This window comes from Lethenteron reissneri, chromosome 6, assembly GCF_015708825.2.
Source record: "Lethenteron reissneri isolate LAM-NWPU_2019-01 chromosome 6, ASM1570882v1, whole genome shotgun sequence".
Classification (NCBI taxonomy): Eukaryota; Metazoa; Chordata; class Hyperoartia; order Petromyzontiformes; family Petromyzontidae; genus Lethenteron; species Lethenteron reissneri.
In genome coordinates, this window is record NC_083784.1 from 8879072 (window position 1) to 8896900 (window position 17829).

At 47.1% G+C, this 17829-nt stretch overlaps 1 protein-coding gene across 1 annotated transcript in view; it reads left to right on the forward strand.

Annotated features, from left to right (window-relative positions):
* Positions 1-17829, forward strand: part of LOC133354658 (uncharacterized) — a 52086-nt gene that overhangs the window by 6778 nt on the left and 27479 nt on the right. Inside the window, exons 3-10 of the mRNA XM_061571693.1 lie at positions 3658-3776; positions 5825-6041; positions 9817-9956; positions 12259-12385; positions 13650-13685; positions 14514-14644; positions 15424-15550; positions 16791-16936. Of these exons, the coding sequence (XP_061427677.1) occupies positions 3658-3776; positions 5825-6041; positions 9817-9956; positions 12259-12385; positions 13650-13685; positions 14514-14644; positions 15424-15550; positions 16791-16936 (1043 nt within the window). The remainder of the gene's footprint in view (positions 1-3657; positions 3777-5824; positions 6042-9816; positions 9957-12258; positions 12386-13649; positions 13686-14513; positions 14645-15423; positions 15551-16790; positions 16937-17829) is intronic.

A 17829-nucleotide genomic window follows, 5' to 3' on the forward strand; every position in this document is an offset into this window, starting at 1 on the left:
GTGGCGGATGAGGTCGAGAAATCCTTTCGACAAACACATCATGACCTTCCGATTATATCAGCACCATATACAGCACCATATACCCATGGGTTAACTTGTTTAGACCCTGCTCTACAGTACCATTGTGTCATTGTTAAAGGGTTTTACTGATTCCAAACCCTCTCCGGACGACCAACTGCAGTACAGTATTATTGCTGCTAACATGGCGTCATTGTTGCCATGCTCCACCCACAACCCAGAGGTCTGCAAAGTTCAATCGTCCTGCACAGGCTGTTAAAACAATAAAGGAGAGATTCTTTTTAAAAAAAACTTTGCCGCCTCTGTCGGCCAAACAGCTTGAAATTGGTACATCCACAGACTGTCCAGTTGATCGTCAGTTTGCGTATATGTATGTTGAACTTCTTTTGCACTCTACGTAGCCAACCGTGCTAATCGGAGGTGCGGCAGGTTTCGTGTGGTGGGGTAGAATGTGGGTAGCTCCACTTCTTCCAGACGTCTGGGCAACACTAAACAATAACACTGAACTCTTTATTTTACCAGATAAGGCCCACTGAGCTGTGTAGATTTTTTCAGAGTGACCTGGCTATCACAAATGATAGCTCAACAAAGTTGCATATTGTGTGGAAATTTATAGCAGCCAAATACTCTAAACGCATGTCGATTCTAAATGTGGAGGGGAAAACCGGTGGACCCAGAGAAAAATCGACATGACCACGGCGAGAGAGAGATGCAAACTACAAATATCCAGGCTTCAGGGTCGGGATCGACCCCACGACCTCCTGCATACTAGTTGAGGTAGTTAACATCTCGCCACCCTGGCTCCCAGGAAATCTCTATAGCTCCCTCTAGTGGAGGCCTTTCCTCCAGCAGTGGAATAAGCAAGCAATTGCAGGGCTGCACATTTAGGTCTTGGAAGTGCAGAAGATCGGTTGAGTTGGCATCAGGATCTAAGGACAGCGCAGTGTGGGTTGTGGTTACTTCTGAAATGCCAATACCGCATTACTCACGTATATGGGTGAGTCACTCAGGTTTTCTTTCATAATTCTTAAAAGCTTTGTTAGTAGTAAGCCGAAATGAATCTTAACTGAGCCACCGTATTAATTTTGTATACGATACTGTACTCCTACATGACCATGACATTTCACTGTTGAAGTGCCCCCAAAACAGCCTACACACAGATGCATACACTACACAGCAATAGCTGCCATTCGCCACAAAGTGGCCATGACATCACCGTGATGCTTGTGCCAGGCTAGGTGCACTTTTAGACTACGTTAAGCATGGAAGGCTCGCTGGTCATGAGACAGACCCAGGTGCTATGAGTTGACTGACTGAGATGATTAGCAGATGCACCCGCCACCTGTACTCCTCACTGTCCGAAATTTCTGTGTTTTAGCTAACCGGTGGTCCGCTCGTTGTGAGCATCACTCCTCCACCCTCCGTTGTTGTTGGAGTGCAAGTGCCTCCAACTGCTGAGTAGCGTCCCTTCAGGAGCCAAATACACAATGTATAGACACACATACATACACACACGCAAACTACACGTAGACTTACATGCATACAGGCACGTATACACAAATACACACAGAAACGCCTACGTTCACACAGCAACAGCCACTATTCACCACTATGCGGCGGTGACATCACCACATCGCTTGTGCCAGGCTACGTACAATTTAAGACCACGTGAATGGTCGTAGGTTCGCTGGCAGGTCACGGGAATAGGCCCCCAGGTGTTATGGGTTGACTGAAGTGATTGACTAACGCATCACCTGTGTTTGCCGCTCTAGAAACTTGCTGAGCTTCAGTCGTCCGCCACCCTCTTCTGAGCGCTGCTGCTCCGCACTCTTGCTGCTCACATTGTCAACAGTGTCAAAACACTGCACCTGTGATTGTTTCTACGCCCACGCATTAACGTCCTCCACGGGCCCACCGGCTCATTTTGTTTTAGACATATGACAATTTGTTTTATGCATTTTGTAGTAAACTGGACATTTGAAGAAAACTTTTTTTCATGCATTTTGGGATAAGCTCGAGTGCCCTGGACGAGGCCCACGCGTGTGATCGGAGCACACGTAGACACCAGGCCAGTGCCGGGGAACCTTTTCATTGTTGGGGGCCGAAGAGGACCTTTAAATACTACCTTTAGCATCGCCACAAAGTAGTAGTGGACGCTGAACTTTGATCCTTCTAGGGTTGTGTGCATTCACATTTTACTCGCAACCATTTTGATAGGCAACAGGTGAATGAGCATGATATATGTTGAAACAGCATTGCCAGGTAGAAAAGATACCTCTCTCGTACCCAATTAGTCCATATTAGGATGCTCGCAGTGATGGATAAATATTGTTTGCAAGCAGTTTTGAGTGGCAGGCGTCATGTGGCCATATTAAGTTGTGGGCTATTACCTGCCTGCAGCCTGTAGGTTTGCAATCCTGTTCTAGACAGAGAGCTTGTCAGAAATCTGCTTGCCGTGCTATATGCTACAGGTGCCACCTCATTGCATCGCTGATGAGTTACGCAACCGCACTCGCTGTAAATGTTTTATAAATAACAGGTAGTGCCCCGTGAACACAAGTAATGAAAAGCGGACAAAACGTGAATGACCCACGCTCAATTGGGGCATTAGCATGTTAGAAAAAAAACATCGTTTTTGAGTGGAATGCAGGAACCAAACCTACTGATAATACTGCAAAACTATCCAGCCTTCCGTGACAACTTGTCCTACCCTAACACGAATACTATCCCCACCTCGCCCTTAATCTGGGCCCCTTTCCAAGTTACATTCTCTTTCGTCTTAGTTCCTTGCGTAATAACATGCACACCCCGCTGGATAGGAAGGGCAGGAATTCACGTGTCAGGCCATTTCATAGTGGAAAGCACTTTGAATGGGAACGCCACGGTTATTTTATTTAATAATATATATCAAATGGGGTATGCCTACGCATTATTTAATTTAATTATATATATCAACTGGAAAATCCCTTGAGATGAAACGTCTCATTAGCATGGCTATACAGGCTTTACCGACGTACGCATACATAGCAAACAGGTAGTGGCACGTCTACAAACGTGATGAAATCTGGTCGATCATCCAGGTCGTGCGGGGTGGGGTACAAAGTGTGGGTGCTCCCAGCTCAACCAAGACATGTTGTGTTTAGTTTGTGTTGTCCTTCCCCCACCCTGCACCTCTGATTAGCATGGTTGGTTACGTACGGTTACAAAGAAGTTCAACATACATACAAAAGACAAAGATCCCCCGTTTACCCTTAACAGACTGTTGGGGCAAGTGCTGTTAGTGAGCACCTATGAAGACCGGCACGTCACACGGAGGTGGCCAGCACCACGCTCGACCGCTTTTGTATCCCCATTGGTGATGTTTTTACACACCGCTCAGGTACTCATTTGAGGCTGAGTCGACCTAGGGGAGGCCCAGGGCCATTCAGATATTCGTCACTTGGTGTTGGCTCGGAGCGAGAATCGAACCCCGGTTTACGGGTTCGTAGTGCAGCGCGCTATCCCCACAATATACACACACATCCATCCATTGGGCCAGTGTTCAGTTTCAGCCCTTCAAGCCATCGGTGGCAAAATAAAGAATCGCACGCCTGCCCTTTTTCCTTGGTTTTACTGAAGTTTCTGCCCTTGATGCTGCAGATGGTGATTTTCTACGAGCCGGGCTTTACCGGCAAGAAGATTGAGCTGTTCACGGACGTTGCTGACGCGACACCGTGGGATCTCCCCGCCACCATCTCGCTGAGGGTGGTGCGAGGCGGGTGAGCTGTTAAAACCCCACGCGCTCACCACTCGCGTGCCCGCGCGCTCGCTGCCCTAAGCCACAGTGGGGCCACGGTTTTGTTCCCCAACCTTTCTGAGGTTGGGGGGGGGGCACCGTACAACCACACTCCACTCCACCGAAACGGCGAGACTTCGCGCAGCCCGCGACGCTGAAACGTGCCGAGCCTCTCTCAATTCTGTGGTCTGTGCGAGGCGCACCCACTCGGGCTCGCCTTCTTCCCATTTTAGCGCTGGCAGTTCTTTTCAGGACAACATGGCCACGTGTACGCGCCTAAGAGTGCCACGATTGCGGGCTGGAATTAAGGCCAGCGGACCCGCATTCGCAGCGTTTTAGCGACCTTGCCTACGCATATTTGGCACAACAGTAAATACATTAATGTAAAATAAAAAAATAAGCCACAGAGAATGGCGGCAGTGGCAACCACTGGGTTGCCCACTGGGTTGCCCCACTGGGTTGCCCCACTGGGTTGCCCACTAGGTTGCCCCACTGGGTTTCCCCACTGGGTTGCCTACTGGGTTGCCCCATTGGGTTGCCCCTATGAGGGGCAACCCAGGGCAAGCGCTGGACTCCCGCTGGCGAGGAGTGGGCATCCAGGTTGAGGCGGAGGTCCCCTGCAGCACATGGGTCTGAGACCTGCAGCACCAAAGCAGATTACTCAAACGGTATCGACGGGGTAACTGAGCTGAAAGACTCCAGGGAAATGAAAAAAAGGTGAAAATGCTCAAGCTGGGTTCACTAATATCAAAACTTATATTGGCAATTTGATTCAAGACTTTTTTAAAGGGTGTTTAAAGCAATCAGAACTAGGCCATTACAGGAATCTCCCACTGTGTATAAGGGAATGCGTTTTTGGGAAATGCTACTTAACTCGAAATAACTTAAAGCGAACTATAATTTCCCATAGACATAATGTTAAAATCAGGGGTTGTGTTCCGAGCCAATATTTATGGTGAAAAAAAAATGCGTGACTGCTTGTTATGAAGTGTACAAAAAAGCATATGGTTACAAGTTAACATACATTTTAACATTTTAACGAATAATAAATACAAATAATTCGATTAAACTTACCAGAGATGGTCGAGGAGTTTGCTGATCGATGCCCCTTGGGGGTGACCAGTGATGGAGTTCTGCAAACAAAGGGGCGGCATCAGCTGCCTCTTAATCTGACGATGAAGCTGGAGTCACAGGAAGGTTCACCAGCAGAGGCTGCCCCTCTTTTGTGCTCTCCTCTGGACCTTCTGGCTTGATTGCAAAACTTAAAAAAATCTGTCTTCTTCGGCTCCTTGTAGCAGTAAACGCCAGTTAATATTCGCGATGGTGGTACCGTTCATCAGCCTTCCCCCAGATTGATGTTTCAGCTGCATCAGATCCTCATTCGGTGGGTAGGTCCTCACAATTGGGCTCAGTATTGCGCGCTATGCAAGTACAGTGCGGCATTACCTAATAGTCCGTTTTTCACTGCGTGCGTTCCTAAGTTAACAAATTGCGCTCGTAACAGTGTCAAATATTTGAATCGGTCCTGGGCATCCCCGAGGGCAGGTCGGCCTTAAATGAGTACCTGCTGCAGAGTGTATACATCAACAAACTGGCGGAGACAAAGGCAGCCAAGGCGTGGTTTTAGCCACCCACCCCATTATCTGCCATACTGTCCTTCATAAGTGCTCGCTAACAGCACTTGCCCCAACAATTATGTTAAAGGCTATACGGGGGATATTTGTGTGTGTGCGCCGCAGTAGGAGCGGTAGTGTAGCGGTTAGCGCGCTGCGCTACGAACCCGGTGACGATTATCCGAACCGGTCCTGGGCCTTCCCTAGGTCGACTCATTCTCAAATGAGTACCTGGTGGGATGTGTACACATCGTGACTGGGGAGACAAAGGCGGTTGGGCTTGGTGCTGTCCACCCACCCCCCTCGTTTGCCATTCCGGCCTTCATAGGTGCTACTCGCTAACAGCACTTGCCCCCCAACAGTCTGTTAAGGCTATATGGGGGACCATTGTCTTGAGTTTTTTTTCTGTGTGCTGCAGGTGGCTTGTGTATCGCGAGCCGGGCTTCACGGGCGAGTGCTTCGCGCTGGAGGAGGGAGAGGAAGAGATGACGGATCCGTGGGGGGAGATGCTTGCAGAGGAGCAAGGGTTTGTGGGTGGGCCCATGGCGGGGAGGATCGATCAGGGCAAGGCGGAGGAGGATGGCGAGCCCAAGGAGCCGAAGATCGTCATTGGGTCCATCAAGCGCGTCGTCAAAGTAATGATGTGAAACGATCGTTCGTGTCGTCGCGGAGAATATAAACAACGAAATAGAAAAGCGCACTGTCTCCTTAACGTATATGCCTCTCCACAAACAAAACAACAGTATTCTTTCGCACAACCCTATCGGCCCCACGCCCTTCTGGGAGTGCATCATTTCAACGGCATTGATTCATATACGAGCAAACTCTAGACCGGTTTCGACATGCAGGCTTGTATGTACGTATGTTGAACTTCTTTCACACCGTACGTAGCCAACCGTGCTAATCCGAGGCTTGCTTGATTCGCTGCTGCCAAAGTAAGGTCAATTTATACAGATAGTTATACTCGGTTGCAGGTCCAAACTATTCACGTTTCTTAGCAGTAACACGATTTCAGAGGTGGATAGGGTTGCTCAGAGGTGAAAGTGCTGGGCAGACAGCGCTGAGATCCTGGGTTTGAATCCAGGCAGCTGTCTGTGATTAAACCGAGTTCTGAAGTGTAGCAAGGTGATGGTCTCGTCATGGTTACCAATGACTAAACACAAATAAGCCATCACATTACATTTGAACCTTATGGCGGTACCCCGGCTCTCGCATAATGACCGTGATGCAGTCATTTTTAGTCTGTTGATGGTCGATGATGCGGCAATCGACTCATCTCGACGAGCTGTGCACGATGCACCACTATGGTGCGTACGAGCATTCAGGGTTCCAGCGCAATCGTCCTCGCTGCGTTTCGACATCGTGGAGTTGCACTGATTTCGGATTGATTGCGGAGTTAAGTACACCCCTGGAAAAAATAGTGTCCCAGAAATAAAATGTATAATTGCCTCGGCCATTATGTATTATTGGGTACCCTGGGGTACCGCCATAAGGATCATTTGGTCCTTAATTCGGTTGAATTCCAGCTCTGATAATAAATGGAAAAAAATACTAACTAAAACTAAACTTTTTTATTTTACCAGGTAAGGCCCACTGAGCTACACAGCTCATTTTCAGAAGCGCCCTGGCCACAAATAATTGCTCAACGAAGTAGCTTATCATGTGGAAATGTATAGCAGCCAAATACTATGAAGGCACGATTTTAAATGTGGAATAAAAACCGGAGGACCCAGAGAAAAATCCGCGTGACCATGGGGAGAACATGCAAACTCAGGCGTCAAATATACAGGTGTCAGGGTCGGGATCAAACCCACGAGCTCTTGCATAGCAGGCAAGGTCGTTAACATCTCGCCACCGTGGCGTCCAAATGCGTTGACTGTCACGCTACGAATGTTACTCTCATATGTAGAGCGGTAGGGATGGTGCTGTGTGGTTCAGAGGTCACTTTAAGGCATATCGGAGGTAGCTATCATTGGTATCCGCCTCTACGAGCCATTCCACCGCTCTGTGAGATATCCCAATAGATTTTAATCTCCCGACTTGACGATGGTGATTGATGATAGCACAGTCTGGATAAGATTGGATCAGGGGGAAGGGGGGGTATACAAGAACAATCCTTTTTTTGTTTAACCACATGGTCTTGGCAGAACATAAAGACTCTTTCTGCAGGAAGGCCTTGCTCGAGGAATTTGGGCCAGTTTGTTAACGTTCACGTATTTCGTGGGGAGAAAGACACTTGAGTTCCCGGAGATGTCCTGGACACACGGGGGGAATAGCACCGTTGAAAGTGGTCAGATGTCCTAGTAGCTGCACATTTTTCAAGCAAGACTCCCTCATTGCCCTGCAGGTGAGTGTTTCGTAGGGAGACCACCAACTCTCCAGGTAAAATATGGATCACAGGCATGCCTCGTTGCATCAGTTAAAAGGTTCCATTTTTAGATAGGAAGTTTAACACGTAGGCTTTCGCAAACTATACATAATATATTTTTAAAAAATTGGAGTAGATCGCATAAATATGAATGTGTCGTTAAAAACTCACCATCACCTTACACAGCCAATTAGTAAGGTTTGTCACATAAACAGAACATGCCAATTCGTTACGAGTACAGCACACCGGTGTGTTGGAGAGCAAATCTGATTTGTAAATCAGATGGTAAATGTTGTGGATTTGCTCTCCAACACACCGGTGTGCCGTACTCGTAACGAGTCGGCATGTTCTGTTTACGTGACAAACCATTACTCATTGGCTGCATCAGGTGGTTTAACGACACATTCATATTTACACGAGCTAACCCCCCAAAAAAACCTGTGCTATTTTAGATAAGCAGTCGCGCTTAAACAGCAGCCTCAGTGCCTAGTCGACAGCAGTAGTTGCGCGGGTTTTGTTGGAATCACATAGTGCCGCAGAACCCCCGGCATCACCGCAGCCCTCGTTACCCGCGACTCCTATGGGCCCGTGGCACCACAATCTTAACCAATGACCACTGGGAACCGCTCGCGAGTCGGACACCCCCCCACCCCAAACTTGTAAAATGCTGCCGTGCCCCTCTGCTTTGAAGTGAGAAGTCCCCCTTGTCAAAAGTGACGTGAGCATTGTGCAGTCACACCTTTACCTGTAAGTATCTTTGTACGTTGTACAATGTTCATTACAGCCATTCCGTAACTGACAATCGAGGCGTTCATTGTCGAGTGGTTTTTCTCTTGAAAAGTTTTTTTTTTCTTTTGAAAAAGAAAGGGCATTCATTGGGCAAGGCAGGGGACTATCCCTCCATACCTCTTATCTGTCTCAATGCAGAAGGTGTGGTTTCACATTCCATCGGAGTGCCAACACAAATATTGTAATTCTTTTTCGGTCGGCATCCTCGTACAGCATTATGATTGTTTGAGAATGCGTGTTGCGTTTTAATCTTGATACTGCAGAGATTTCAGCAAAACCCATTTCGATCAAATATGAACCGGGAGTGAATGTAAAAAATTTAATTAAATCCCAGATAGAATGTTTATTGTTCTCTCCGACTGCTATTGTGAGTCAGAGTGTGTGTGTGTCACTCTCCTGTCAAGCGAGGGTGGGATTTTTGTCAGCTGTGAGCTGCGTGGCTCAGGTTACCACACGGAAACTGGAGAGAGGGGGCGACGGCAGGCATGTGCGTGAAGCAGCAGACAACCGTCCAGTTAAAAGTGCCAGCTCACGTGTACAGCAATCCCTCACCAACCGCCATGGGTGGTGGGGTTAGATTCCTGGCAAAGGCCGAAGTAGGCAAATGCGTGGTTGGTAAAGTGCAGGGGCTTATGGGAAATAGGGGGTTAGGGGAGCCACGGCCATACTCGTCATAGCTTAGCTAAGTTGCCTGTTTATTCTCTACACACGAATAAAATACAGTACATTACACATACAAAAAAATAAACATAAATATATATCAAATTAACTTTACATACCGTTTACATTTAGGGTAGAAGTTCACGATGATGATGACAATGAGATGATGGGTGAAGGGTTGGTTAGAAGGAGGGAGGCCCATCCTCCCCCTCTTCCTTTGGGTCATCAATGACAGATGGAGTGGGCAGGCGAGGAGGCAGGCAAGATGTTCACTCCTTTGCCTGGTATAAAGGAGGTTGTGGGTTCGACCCTGACCCCTGTATATTTGGAGTTTGCATGTTCTCCCCGTGGTCGCGTGGATTTTTCCTCCGGGTGCTCCGGGTTTTTCCCTCCACTTTTAGAATAAACACGCATTTAGAGTATTTGGCTGCTAAAAATGTCCACGTGATAAGCCGCCACTTCATTGAACTATAATTTGTGATAGCCAGGTTGCTTCTAAAAAAGAGCTGTATAGCTCAGTTGGGCTTTACCTGGCAAAATAAAAATAAATTATATAAAAGGTATCTCTGTCTCCATTCCTCCCCCTGCCACAGGACCACTCCATGCCAGAGATCGTGCTCTTCTCGGAGGAGGAGTTCCGGGGGACAGACATCATCGTGTGCGACGACGCGGAGAAGGTGGAAGTTTACGGAATGCAGCCGACCGTCTCCTCCATCATCGTCAACTCTGGCGTGTGGGTTTCGTTGTCCGAGATTCAATGAAGTAACGACGGCAGACCTCGTGTCTGAGATCAGCAGCCACGTTCAAAAGCCGTGACGTCACGCTACAACTACAACACAATCCCCACACCATGTGACTCCCCAACATCTCCCCAAAGCACAGACCCCTCTTGTGGGCCTTCGGGTAGACTCAGACACGAGTCATGAATTGTGATAATTTTAATTCGAAGAACCACTGTGCATCATGTTAAAATAATAATTATTTACAGTGGATTGTCAATCTACTGCTGGATTAAGGCCTCCTCATGCTCTGTTGATCCGGGGGAGGTTCTTTGACCTTACTTCACCATGCTGGTCAGTATGGGTTGGCGAGGAGTGGGGGGGCAGGTGGAGGGGCTAGGACCGCTTCATATATCACTCGCCACTGATGTTAGCCATGCCCAGGAGTTCAACTCCTTTTATCACTATTAGATTTCCAGGTTCATAGTGCAGTGCGCTAACCACTATTCCACAGCTCCCCCCCCCCCCCCCCTGCATCCTATGAATTTAACTGCACAACCCAAGCTGTTAATGCTTTGATACTTGCATTGGCCTTGTGCTCTTCACATTTTGGTGTTCACTGGTCCAACACTGCTGAGACAAGGCCATGAAGGAGGCTGTCTCTGACGTAGGCCGATCAGTTTAAAGAACAATGCATACATTATCAAATCATATTTGAACGTTTTAGCACAACCATTTATAATTATTGCAGACTTGATGCCTTGCAATTGGTGTCTATTTGATGTTTGAACATCCTAATACCTCCTGTATTATGGATATTTGTAAAAAGGGTCTGATAGATATCTGTGAGGATGCTATAACAGCAGACCTTGGAGGTGGGGTAGTCTGCTGTGCAGGATTGCGCGGTTTATTATGCGAGAGAACACCCAAACCAAACTGGCAAGTGTTCTTACGGAAGGGTAGAACAATTATTATAGATTTGAAGTTTTCGTGACTGCAAGGATCCATATTCTATGGTTTTTTCAGTCAAGTCACGTAGGTGAAAACTAAATAAAACAATTAAATAAAATCATGACGTTTCGGACACAACACAGCAGTCACACCTGATGACGGATGCTTGTGTTGCTTCCGAAACGTCGTGATTTAATTTAGTTTTATTTCTATTTCATTTTGTTGTCACCTACGTGACTTTACCAAAAAAACCAAAGAGTATGGTAGAAAAAGAAGCCCAGATAAACCATCGGCACCAAGTAGGTCAGCGACACGCGCTTTAACATGCAAGGGGTAGACGAATACCGCACACATGGATTAAGAACCCCACTTGATTTTCAAATTGTGAATAAGCGCACTTGTTGCTGTGCAGGTGGGCGTATCACGTGGTCACCATCTGATTACGGTCCAACAACCCTACCTCCGAATCTCTGTACTCCAGATGTGCAATAGAGGAATCACGCGTAATCTTCCAATGTCTGCATACCCAGATGTTGTCTTTTACACTGTCTTTGTTCCCCATTGTATCCAGCTTCTGCTAGTGGGGTCATATTAGGAGACAAACAATCCACTCAGAACTGGCGCAGAACAGTGCAACACTTCGTGTTAGAGAACAGTCCACATAAGCAAATACCACTGAAGAACATTTGAAATCCCTTTCAGTGACTTCTGGTCCACACACTTTCCTACTTGCCCTGCAACTGAGAGTAATGTTCAGCGAATGACAGTCAAATCACGTTTTTTTTTGCTCGGAGCTTGAATTTAGCCCAATTAAGATTTCCCATTCCAATGACGTACACGTACGTCATTCGAATGAATGGAATCGGAGGAAGAAATACGTACCGAGGCTCCCACAAGGCCATGCGGGAGCGGGTGTGGGACAGTTTGGTGCCAGCTATCGTAGAGGGCCGTCGTGTCACTGGTTCTCTGTAGTAAGTACAATGTCTTTAAAAACGACGGCGCTACGCATCACTAAACAAAATTAATGCTCACCGCTTGCTCGTTCCGAGATTCAGCGGTGAACGGAATACCCACTCTGCAACTTGCAGACGTCTCGGAACGGGAATGGGTTAAGTTAAGAACCATGCTGTGGTTGTGCAGTCATTGGTAACCGGGCTGAGACCATTAACTCTGCACACTCGAGAACCTGGTTTTGTCACAGGCAGCTGCCTGGATTCAAACCCAAGGGCCCCAGCAGTGCCAGCTCAGCTCTCTGACCTCAGAACTGCCGCCAGCCATCTCTGACAGCCACGTATGATAACTCCCGCAAAAACGTTCGTGCTGACGATAACACTTTGTTATTCCTGGCTGCTTCTACCATCTCAGGTGGCTGCTGTACCTGGGATTCCACTACATGGAGCTCATCAGCATCCTTGAGCCTGGGGAATACCCCACGATGGATTGTTGGGATGGGATCCAGCCTCGCATCGGATCTCTGCGGCCCCTCAAAATGGTACGGCCTCTCGTTAGTAGTACGGTCCACAGCCCTCCGCCGAACATAGTGACTGGAGGAGCTTATCTTGGCTAGACTCGGGATATCCGATCATTTAAGTAGTTGAATATTGTCAGTTCTTCAAAAAAAATAAACAAACGGCGTATAAATTGCGACTGCGTTGGCAGTGGTGCACAAGCATAAATAACAACAAAACACTTACTTAACACATCCGTCAACAACACCGCCTTAAAAGATACAAATATATAAACTCCTTAAAAAAAGTGTTTTTAAAAACAACGGTTTTATTCACAAATGGCGCACCTGAGACATGTGGCGCCTGCTTCTTGGGTGAGGCGATTCGAGAATTTAGGGACCACGGCGTTTTTGACCTACACAAATATATATATATAAATAATAAGGCGTCCATACAAAATGTTAATTGCTGTAAAGTAGCTAATTAATTGATACAGGCATGCATTGTCACCGTATCTGAGTACGTGTGCAAAATTTGGAATTGATTGGACCACAGGAAGTAGACTACATTTTGATTAAAAGATTTGACCATGACACAGGAATCAAGTTAAGTAAAACCGTTGAATAATAGATGACATATCCTATGAAGAAGGGCAATTGCCGAAAATGTGACCTATCATGTTTTTTTTTCCTTTAAGGCAGTGTTATTGATGAATGCATTGAATTTGTTTGTTATCGGTTGATCACTCGACTGATCAGGTCACATTGAGAATATTTGGAATTATGTTTTAAGGTAGTAAAGCAGCACAGCACTCCTGTTCATGAGATGGAGAGTCATAATCGTGTTCAGGTCAACTCGGTCCCATCGTTGTCAAAACTCTAGGGCTGGCAAAGCTTGTACCACCGGGTGAGGCTTCGCCATTTAGTCATAAGTCAGTGGTGGTTGTTTTTATGCAAAAATGGGTTCTCACCATAAGAATGTGGAATTTCCACGACTGCCGTCGATGAAATCCTTTATCTAAATCAATGCAGATTCAGCATAATTTGCATATTAGCCTGATATAGACCCAACATTCGTATTAGAATAAATCTAAAGAAATCAAATTGCTGAACTCTCTTGGCGAATGTAGTAATCATCACACTGACCTTTGATACCAACATTTTACTTAAGGAAATGACAAAAACATTAAAAAACACTTTAGGTCTGAGCTCTTCTGAAATTACTGTAGCACCCAATGCCTCTTGTGTAGAACGAGTACATGTCGTGAATGACGCTTAACATTAATTGTTTTGTTTGATTTTATTACAGGGAGAAATCAAAGTGGAGAGGCCGAATGAAGCGAAGGTATGGAGTCGCTGTTACTATTCTTCAACACCCTGTGACATGATGGCTTCATTGAGCATTGAAGCACATTCAATGTCTTCTTTTTCTTCTTCTTACTGAAGCCCTTGGCACAGTCTAGCCTGTGAGCGAGGGTCTTACCTGTCTAACGGATGGTTGCAGCTAAACGTTACATTTTCCAGATTTGGATTAACCGCCATGGGAAACAAAATAATATTGTTACACGTATGTATGTTAGAACTTATTTCGCACCGTATGTAGCCAAACGTGCTAGTCAGAAGTTCGCACATTTCACACCTCAGGTGCTCCTTACCCATCAGTGGTCTGTGGCTCGGTGCCCACATAGACAACGTTTTAGGCAATAGCCTATAAACTATTTGTAAAACTACTTTTTTTATTTTACCAGGTAAGGCCCACTGAGCGATATAGCTCTTTTTCAGAAGCGACCTGGTCACTAATAATAGTTTAACGAAGTGGCATATCACGTGGACCTTTAGAGCAGCCAAATGCTCTAAACGCGCGTTGCTAAATGTGGTGGGAAAAACTGGAGGACCCCGAGAAAAATCGACACGACCACGGGGAGAACACGCAAACTCCAAATATACAGGCGTCAGGGTCGGGATCGAACCCACGATCTCCTGTAAACCAGGCAAGGTAGTTAAGATCTCGCCACTGTGAAGAAGAGCCAATGCCCGAAACGTCGCCAAATACATAACTCTACATACAATACATTTCCTTGTTGGGCAGCGCTGTTGACGAATGTGTTGAGTATGTCTTGGTTTGTTCATTTGAGAAAGGTGAACTTTGACCTTCGCCTGTTGCCTCTCTCAGGTGATTTTGTACGAGAAGCCGAATTTTGAAGGGCAGCAGAAGGAGGCGTTTTTGGAGATTTGCACACTGGGCGGAGTCTTCGGGGAAGACTCTCCCGGGAGCGTCGCTTCCATCCGCGTCAGGGCCGGAGTGTGAGCATACACGTGTGCACCGCGTATTGCCCTGCGACAGATTGGTCCCAGTTGCATCTATCCCAGTCTCGTCATCATTATCAGAAATCATTCACAGCTGCATGAAAACCTCTCAATGCCATCACCATCCCGCATGGCCCCACGAATGCCACAATCTCTCTCATTCCTACAAATTTGCTGATCTCATCACTACGTGCATGCATGTGTGTTGAACTTCTTTCGCACCGTACGTAGACAACCGTGCTAATCGGAGGTGCGAACTCCATCTCCATAGTGAACATCCATTCTGTTGTGGAGGCCTGTCAATAATTATTTATGCAGTAGGCACACACCACCCTTTGCCCGCTGTACTGTGCAGTGATGTGGTTGCCGCTTGTTGCAGAGGTTCGCGGTTTGAGCCCAGTGGCCGCCCTGGTTAATACTGTGGGGTGTATTAACCAACAGTATTCGCTGTCCACTTCACAGTGGACGTTGGAGATCTCGTGACATTATTTGAAAACAAGTCTGCCATCTTTGCTGGCATCGGGGTCTACATTTTCTAAATTTGGAAACACGTTCATTGGGATTAAGCCGCATAGGAATATTGCCCCCTGCTTGAAATCACTGCAGACTATACTCGTCTGCGAAAACGTGGCGCCTTTGGAATAGCCTTGCACCATAAGAATGGTGCGAATACCAGTTGCACTAAACTATTATTAATGTTACACTGTCAGTTGTCAGCAGCGCTTCCTCGAATAGACATAGGCAGGCTAACAAGGAGTGCCTCTGTCGCGTTGTAGGTGGGTTGGTTACGAAGGTCCTGATTTTTCCGGTCGGCAGTACATCCTGGAGGAAGGTGAATACCACAGCTGGCAAGAGTGGGGAGGCTGCAATGAGACACTTTCCTCCATAAGACCCATATTTGCTGTAAGTACATCACAAGTTATTTTATCTATGGACAAATTTTTTTAAATGCACCCAGAATGAGAATCAAAATCTTTATTTTTCATGGAAAAATCCGATGAACTATGAAGCTTTTTTTCACACAAGTACATATGTATGTATGTCGAACTTATTCGCACCGTACGTAACCCACCGTGTTCATCGGAGGTGTCCAGTCGGGGGCAGGTCAGAAAGTTACAACAAAAAATGCCCTATCTTGGGAGCTAAGCAGGGACGGAGCCTCGTTCAATGTTTGGGCAAATGGCCACCGGGGATTTCCCAGGGGTTGTCGGCATGGGGTTGTGAGGTGGCCAGGGGATGGCAGTGCTGAGTGTCAACCCGTTGTATGCATAGTGGAATTTTTCCCCGGTTTCACCCCTTTCCTCCCACAAGCCAATCCTTCGTTGACGGTATGCAGGGCCAAAATGGAAAAGAGTCGTGAGACACGAGATGCCTGCCTGGTTTAAAAAAAATAACATTACTATTTTATATTCTTTGGTTCTTTCGGTAAAGTCACGTAGATAGAAAATAATAAAAAGGTAAAAAACCACGACGTTTCGATCGCAACACAACAAATACAGCTGGCGGACCTTTGAGAGAAATATAGCGAAAGAGCTGCTTGAGCCAAATGCAGAGCCACTGCAACCAATGCTTCGAGTAGGCAGGGCTAGAGATGGAATTTGCAAGTAAATGCAAGATCGCAGAGCTAGGAATACCTCGGCTAATTATGTCCGTATTAACCACGATACTTGTGGTCAGATTGCAAACAAAAATAATGTGATCGGTATTACCTTGGTGTCGCGGCATCTCTTCAGAGAAGTGAAGAGACTCGATCTGTTGAGCCCTCTTGTCTCGGAGTCTGTTTAAAGATCTCATGGTTGGCCAAAATGAGTACCTCGTGCTCTGTGTAACAACAGCAGTGGGGAGACACAGGTGGCCGGGCATGTTTGCAGCCACACCACCCCTTCGTATACCGTCTTGGCCTTCATAGGTGCTCGCTCACCACATCAGCCCCAACAGTCTGTTCTTCTTACAACATATGTGTGTGTATTTATATATCGATGTCATTAAGCCGTTTAATAGCCTCTTTGGATGTCTGGTGGCTCGTCTGTTGAGGCTATAAGGCTAGAGGGGGGTATCCTTGTTGTTGTACGTTGTGTGTACGTATGTATGTATGAAGCCAACCGTGCTCATCAGAAGCTGCTGTCGATGTTGTGCGCTGCAGGACTTTGCGGAGCCGCGGGTGGTGCTCCTGGAGCTGCCCGGCTCGCCCGAGGGCCGAGAGTTGAGCGTGGAGGGAGACTCGTTGACGGACGTAGAAGCGGTCGGCTACGCGCCCACCACCACCTCCATCTCCGTCGAGCGCGGCGTGTGAGTCACGTCCGCCGCCCCTCACCCCCTGCACGCGTTCGCACTAGGAATGGCTTCACATCACGCCGTGGTTTATGGGTGGTCGGCATGCTGGACTTGCAATCCAGTTGGTCCACCGGTTTGATCTTCTGGTTCGCCACGCTGGCGAGATGTTAACTCCCTCACGTGGTTTGCAAGAGGTTGTGGATTCGATCCAAACCCCAATGCCTGTATATTTGGAGTTTGCGCATCTCTCTCCCCATGGTCGCGTGGATTTTTCTCCGGGTCCTCCGGTTTTTCCCTCCACATTTCTAAATATGCGTTCAGTGTATTTAGCTGCTATGAATTACCACGTGATAAGCCACTTCGTTGAACTATCAATTTGTGGCCAGGTCGCTTCTGAAAAAGAGCTACATTGCGCAGTGGGCCGTACCTGGTAAAATAAAAAGTTTAGTTTTGTGTTGATTGAAAAAAAAAGTGTTTTTTGTTATTCCCCACAGTCTCTTGTTCACCCAGCAGTGTGAATGGCTTCATCACACTCAGTGGATCGACAGGTCACATGTAGTGGGGTAAAGTGTGGGTAACTTCCAGGATGTGGAAGATTTGGCCGAGCTACCCCCTAGCACGGTTGTTCTTCATCGCGAGGCCCGCGGGGCACTGGCGGCCCCCTGGTGGCCATTAGTGCGGCCCCTGACGCCACCCCATCATCATCGTGCTGCTGTCAAAATCCCATTGGAAAAAGTGGCCTCCCTCTGAAACTTAGCGAAGAACACTGCCCTAAGAGGCGATCTCTTGAACTTCTAAATGGCCACTGACGCCATGTAACTTGGGTCAAAGGTTTGCAAGCGGATTGCCATGGTAACCAAACCACCTGTTTGGCTTTTTGCCTTGCTGATACAGGACTATCTGTATTC